The following is a 7,207-nucleotide window of genomic DNA, read 5'->3' on the forward strand; positions in this document are numbered from 1 at the left end:
ATAGAATAAATAAGTTACAATTATTATTTTTCGATCATAATTGATATTCAAACTTGAAAATAAAGGTAAATCATAATTGATATTCAAACTTGAAAATAAAGGTAAAGGACACTCAGTATTCCGCACAAGGCAGGATCCGGGTAGAGGGTTTTTCTTTTTCCTGAAAGATGCGAATAAATCATACTCGTTCCCCTTAGGAGGGAATAAAGAGAGATGTCCGCAATCAAGAAACCCCCAACTGATACCTGCGCTCAGTGGGGGTCGAATCCTAAACCTTCTACTACACGAATCCTAAACCTTCTACTACACATGTAGATGCTCTATCAATTGAGCCTCAAATTTGAAAATAATTCATATTTAAATGTTTTCGATTTTAATTGCAGCCTCTTTCTACAGTGACCTTACTTTTTCCCTATAATTTTATCAATTTTACCCTAGCCAGAAAACCTCCCATTTTAATACAAAAAAGGCACAAATTATGTGTTTGTATCCTAATACAAACACAAGAACAAGAACGAAGTGCTTGTGCCCTAGGACCTGGTAAAAATGCACCGTGCATGCATTTTTGCTAGGGCATGACGTCATGTTAGTGTGTTTATACCTTAGTTACAACGTTCGAACATGTTGCTTGTTGTTTATGTCTATTATTATTATTATTATTATTATTATTATTATTATTATTATTTTAGTAACATGTAACATATAATAATGAAAAATAACAGTTTTAGTTTAGCACCCATAAAAAGATAATTATTCGGCTCACCCTATTGTAATACCCTTGATTCACCACTGATTCTTTAAGTGGTTAAACATGTTCAAATAATTTGGAGTTGTACTAAATTAATGTAAAGGCAAACTAATCAACATGCCCAAATGCTACAGAACTAAGTTATGTACATCTGTATTAGTCATGGAGGGGCAATCCCACCAAGCTTTTTCAAACAAACAAAATGCCAATTCTTTCCTATATATTCATACGCCCAACCCCACATCTATAAACCTTTTGTAGGAACTGTCCCAAACCCCCCTTACTTCTTCCTCTATATACCAATCTAACATAGATCATAGCAATTTGAGTAAAGCCCGATAATGCACGAAGCCACATATATAAATCTATGACATGACTTCAAGGGCCTCTCTCGTTTGGCCAAGGATATTGAACACTGTCGCGGCAATATGTGCTGGTGTTAGTCCAGCTTCGGCTAACTGGTCTGCTGGCGCACCATGTTCAATGTATCGATCAGGAAGGACCAAAGGTCGCCACTGCACACAAGTTCATAGCATATGAGACAACATGGAACGGAGTAAATTAATTGTTAAATTGAGCTGGATTTATTGTGAATGCCAGCATAAGTGCACACAGTTTATAAGCCAATGAGATATATCCCATCCCAAAACCATAGGACAATGGGAAGAAAGTTCTAATAACTTATAAGGTGTGCACACCATCTTTAATTTGTCGATGTGGGATAAACCATCCTAACGTTAATTACATTAGTATTGATATGTAAGAGTTGTAAATAAACACATAGACTACTCAACATTTACCTTTAGTTTTCCATCAAGAAGGCCATCAAGAGCCATGAACTGAGCAACATGAGATCCAAAACCTCCGATGGATCCCTCCTCGACTGTAATTAAAACCTCATGGGATTTTGCTAGACTTCGGATAAGTGCATGATCTAATGGCTTGCAAAACCGTGCATCTGCTACAGTTAGACGCAAGCCACGACCTTCAACTAAGGCTGCGGCAGCTAAACAGTATTGGACAGCTGCTCCGTAGCCTAGAAGTGCCACTGTCTCCCCTTCCTTCAAAATTCGTCCTTTTCCAATCTGCGACATATATGATATTTTTAATCCTATTGAAATAGTTGTCCCTTATTTAAATGGGGACCAAAATTTTTTAGTTTCGGATTTTAGTGTACTATATTAAAACGATTTATTGAATCATACGCTCTACTTATTTATATGAAGTTGCAAATGATGTTTGCTACCAAGGGTTAATCAGAAACAACCTGTCTGTTATAACAAACAAAGATAAAGTTGCGTACATATGACCCATATAGTGGGAATCCCTCATTGGCATTAGGGCAATAAAATGTTATAAATCTAGTAAGAATACCGAAAAATATTAAAGTTATGGAGTTCGTAAGATTGAGGCTCACCTCGAGTGGAACACCTTTGTTCCCAGGTGGCAACTCGATACCAATACCATTTCCTCTTGGATAACGAAAGCAACTAGGTCTATCATCAATAGCAGCGGCAGTAGCAACCATATGGAATAACTCTGCCTCGTCTGAAGGCGCCATCACTATCATGTTGGGAAGACATGCCATGAATGTGACATCAAAAGAGCCACAATGTGTAGGGCCATCAGCTCCCACAAGGCCTGCTCTGTCCATAGCAAACCTTACTGGTAGTTTCTGTAAGTCCACATCATGAACTACCTGTATTGTAACAAAAAACGGATCTTTTACAAGGATTTACAATCGTGCATGTCAAAAATTAACTTCACCACATGCTATTAAGCCTATAGATAACTGTTACATGATTCACTACTCTCTTTGCGAACTGCGAATCAAAAAAAGCGAATGATGGTCAATTTTTGGCTATTTTAGGGTCATTTTGAGCGAATCGTGAATCCAAAAAGCGAATTAACTGGCGAATCATGTTACACGTCTATAGATTTGACTAAACAAGAAGGAAAAGAAGTATTGCCTGATCATATGCCCTTTGCATGAAAGAGGAGTAGATTGCACAAAAAGGTTTAAGACCTTCACATGCTAAGCCAGCAGCAAAAGTTACAGCATGCTGTTCAGCAATTCCCACATCAAAGCAACGGGATGGAAAGCGTCTGTCGAAAAGATTTAAGCCTGTACCACCACCCATGGCAGCATGAATAGCAACTATATCCTTGTCTACTTCTGCTTCTGCAATCAATGCCTCGGCAAAGTAGGTTGTATAAGACTGAGTGGTTGATTGGCCTTTGAATTGCTTGCCAGTAGCCGGATCAAATTTGGCCACCCCTACACCAGAATAAACAGAAGTTCTTAGCTATAAGATGATTCAAAATTCAGAAAAAAAAATGAGTCTGAACTAAGTAGGCTCGACAAAAGCGGACCTGATTTGTTATCCCAACCTGAACTTAACCTAAAGCAAGTGGGTTTGGGTTGAGACATTTGACCCGATTAAGCAAATGAGTCCATTTGACCTAACCAGTTATTAATGAGTTAGGTTAAGGTCAAAGTTTAAAACCTAAGCTTGTATAACCCATTTAATTAAACAACTTAATTTCGAGTCAAGTCAATCATTATAACCTAAACTTAAATTATTTATTATTTATCTATTTTTCATTGTAAATACAAAATAAACAACTCATAAACTAAAGTATAAAACAAAGGCCTAAAAACTAAGATGTAGTCAATGTTAAACTTTTAATGGGTTAAGTGGGTTGAAATCAGGTTGATTTAATCTATTACAAATCTGGCTTGAATTGTAATTTCCAACCCAATAAACTAAATGGGTCACGTTCGGATCAAGGGATTTTAGACCCGTTTATATTTGACACAAACTTAAAAGTAAGCTAGGAGACAAATAAATGAAATTTGTGAAAACACATATGCACTATATTAGTAAAATGTAGATATACCATGGTATTTATCTGCGGCTCTCTCAGCATAAGGATATCCTCGACCTTTCTCCGTGACAACATGTATAAGCACAGGACCTGTTGTTTTTGTACTCCTAACTTCTTTAAGTATAGCTACGAGATCATCTATATTATGGCCATCCACAGGACCAATGTAATAAAGTCCAAGTTCTTCAAATAAAGTTGATCCTTCACCACTAATCATCCCTCGAGCATACTCATCAACTTTGGCCGCTAACTGATACATGGTCCCTCCGATTTGTTTGGTTACTCCCTGCAAAAATCCCCGTGGATAAATATAGATTATCTTTACTTATATATCATTCAAGAAGAGAAGCATGGTTTTTATCTCGGTATACTCTACCTTGGCAACTTCTCGTAATTCTCTTAGAGGTTTGTTCGATTGCAATCTACTCAAAGCACTGCTAAGAGCTCCTACAGGAGGTATAGGTCCTTCTAGGTTGGCAGTGGGTAACGAAACCTGCTTGTTATCGTTGAGAATGACAATCATATCAGAATCTAAATACCCGGCATTGTTCATTGCCTCGAAGGCCTGCCCGGCAGTCATGGCACCATCGCCAATAACTGCAACAACATTGTTCTGTCTACCCTTTAAATCCCTTCCCACAGCCATACCTATATAAACGAGAACACAAAATCGACCTTTTTCAGTAGAAGCATGATAATAGCATTAAGGTAAGAATATTTTATCCAAGGATTGTTTTTCGTGCAGAAGATGTTTTGTGCAAGAAAGTGACTCAAATGTGGCTAGTTCTTAACAACAATCTCTTAAGATGCCACTAAAAAATGTTTTCTTAGCATTATATATGTTTTCTTTGCAAATTCAGTCTATTTGGTTAAATCCGATGTCTAAGAGTTGTTTACCAAGCGACACAATGGAGTCATTCAATGAACCAAAATGAATATGATCATAAGAGAAAGTTACCCAAGCCAGCCGAAATGCTGTTTGAACTATGGCCTGCACCAAAGCTATCGAATTCGCTCTCCCCTCTCTTTGTAAAACCCGACAATCCATTTGTCTGTCTCAATGTTCTCATCTTACCTCTTCTCCCCGTCAAGATCTTGTGTGGATAGGACTGCAAATTAATAGGCACACCATTTTATTGTCTATTCAAGCAAATGATTGATTATATATGCCCTCCATTGTCTAACTATCATAAAATGTTTATTTAACCCTTAAGATCCAAAAACACCGGTATGCAACATTTTCTACTCATTTATAGGTAAATACTTGAAATGTTCAACATACAAGTTAGTACTCCTCTGTCTCGTTGAATTTGCTACATAATGCAAATTCAAATGAGATTTTTTTCAATGTTGTGTAGCATATTCAAAGATCGGATGGATCATATATCTCAGGCTATGTTACTTGGACTCTTCAAGTTGCTTCACGTACCTGTATCTAATCCTTGAGGCTCGGACACTGGTATGTCACTTAGACACTTCATTTTAGGCATAAAATTGAATATTTAGACGTATCCAACACTTGGACACGTACCAGTATCCGACATCAATACCCAAGTCCAAGTAACATAGATCTCAAGGAGTAAAGTGTCAAAGACTATTATGATTAGAACATAGAAGATAAGGGAATGGTAAGGTGTTAGTTGGATGTGTATACCTGGTGACCAACATCCCATAATATCTTATCTAAAGGAGCATCAAAGACATAATGAAGAGCCACTGTTAGCTCTACTACACCAAGGCTGGAACCCAGATGACCACCAGTTTTAGACACATTGAAGATCACATCTGACCTTACTTCGTCAGCTAATTGTTTAAGTTCCTGCATTCAAAGCCAATCCAATGAATACACAAAGGACCTTCTTCAAATTATAACAACAATACAACAATTCTATTACCGCGATGATGTTAAGTGTAGAGGTTGGTTTTGGTATGTGCAAGGTGCCCGAGTGCACAAACCCCGTAGAATAAGGGGCGTCAAATATTGGTTGTCATTTGTTTACATTACCTTTGATTCAGTTTGATTACTTGTTTTTACGCCCAAAAAGAAAAAAAATTATAAAATAATCATGGATTAACAAATTATTATCGTGTATTTTATTGCTAGGTGGCTCCTACCCAGCACGGTTGGAATTAGACGTACACAATCTTATACTCGTTAATATAACACAAAAGGTTGTAGGTTGTTTTCTATTAGTCTTAATTCTTAAACCAATTAAAATCTTTTTAATTAAAAAAAATTAAAGTAAAAGCAAGTCAAAACCATCAAACTAAGTCATAATCAATAAAAAATCAATTTCAAACAATTGAAAGCAATGAGTTTCAACTAAGTTGTTAACAAAGAAAGAGGCTAATGCAAAAGGACCCTTTTACAAATAATTTTAAATCAAACCAAAACTAACAAATTGAACGAGGTTGAAAAATCGGGTCTTATTTCAGCTACAGCAAGTACACTTTTTCCGTACAAGATTTCGAGTTTGATTCTCACATACTACTCTATACAAGATTAAAAAAATTAAAAAAATAGAGAAGAGAGTACCTTAATAGATAAATTTTTCATATGAATTGGAAAGTTAATGGTATCCAATAAAGGAGTAGGTGGTTTTTCAGAGTGATAATCTCCTTTTTCAGCCAATGATGCCCTTACTCCATAAGACCTTCTCTTGACCTGAAATACCCATTTTTTGTTAACATCAAAAAATCATTTTCCAAGCAAGAATTCATCAAAAACATGCAAAATTAAACACCCAACAAAAAAAAGACAAACCTGAGAGAAATTTAGATTAGGGTGATTATACAGATGATGGGTAGTTTTAGAAAAAAGAGGGGTTTTACAGAAATCTGATGAAGTAAAATGGGCAGTAAAAGACGAAGAACAAAAACAAAAAGCCATCTGAAAGTTAATTTTGGTAAGAATGAATGGTGGGAAAGATGCAGATAAGAAAGAATGAGTAAAAAAATGGAGGAAAAAGGAAGAAGGATTAAAGTAAGGAAGAAAATGGAGATTAGAGGACGTGTTTGGCAGGTAATGGAGGAATGAAGATGGTGGAAATGGCACTATGAGATGATGATTTTTTGGTGGGATTAAACAAGGAAGCTAGGACTGTACTGAAACTAGCTGAGTGAACTCATGAATCAATAAAGGGAATGCCAAACCGCAACCGTTTTATATTGCACAAAGATTAAAAAAAATTGGTATGAAAATAGTGTTAAAAAGCAAAGTTGAAATGCGGAGAAAGTTTTATGTAGACTTGCAGAAATCTTAATGGTCTGTTTGATAATTAGTAATTTTATTGTGAATATGTTTTGATTAATTTAATGGATATGGTGAATCTTCTTTAATAATCTCAATTGCTTTTCAAAAGTTATTTCAATGTATTACCACTGAAAATAAAGTATTAAGTAGTAATTAAAAGTGTAAATTTTCTTATGATTAAACTTTTATTACTATAATTGAAAATGAATAATGATATAATACATACATGAAAATTTATACTACAAAACAATTAAATTATCACTAACTAGTAGTGATAAACCAAACGGGCAATAAAGTTATTAAAATACTAGTACTTT

At 35.6% G+C, this 7,207-nt stretch overlaps 1 protein-coding gene across 1 annotated transcript; it reads right to left on the minus strand.

Annotated features, from left to right (window-relative positions):
• Positions 1-812: 812 nt before the first annotated feature.
• On the minus strand, positions 813-7,005 carry LOC130817071 (probable 1-deoxy-D-xylulose-5-phosphate synthase, chloroplastic). The gene is made up of 10 exons (XM_057682890.1): positions 6,402-7,005; positions 6,174-6,302; positions 5,292-5,456; positions 4,596-4,746; positions 4,014-4,285; positions 3,650-3,923; positions 2,719-3,026; positions 2,166-2,447; positions 1,549-1,833; positions 813-1,263 (listed from the first exon to the last, which is right to left on the minus strand). Exons 1-10 carry the CDS (start codon positions 6,525-6,527, stop codon positions 1,114-1,116), a joined length of 2,142 nt encoding a protein of 713 aa, XP_057538873.1. The 5' UTR covers positions 6,528-7,005; the 3' UTR covers positions 813-1,113.
• Between the last annotated feature and the right edge of the window lie 202 nt (positions 7,006-7,207).

This window comes from Amaranthus tricolor, chromosome 1 (genome assembly GCF_026212465.1).
Source record: "Amaranthus tricolor cultivar Red isolate AtriRed21 chromosome 1, ASM2621246v1, whole genome shotgun sequence".
Classification (NCBI taxonomy): Eukaryota; Viridiplantae; Streptophyta; class Magnoliopsida; order Caryophyllales; family Amaranthaceae; genus Amaranthus; species Amaranthus tricolor.

Bases quoted from the DNA above. Each gene is read 5' to 3' on its own strand.
- LOC130817071 (XM_057682890.1), bottom strand. From the start codon at position 6,527: ATGGCTTTTTGTTTTTGTTCTTCGTCTTTTACTGCCCATTTTACTTCA. The intron at 4,747-5,291 runs GTATACACATCC...ATTAATTTGCAG, and splicing joins TATGGGATGTTGGTCACCAG to TCCTATCCACACAAGATCTT. The intron at 1,834-2,165 runs GTGAGCCTCAAT...TATATGTCGCAG, and splicing joins ACAAAGGTGTTCCACTCGAG to ATTGGAAAAGGACGAATTTT.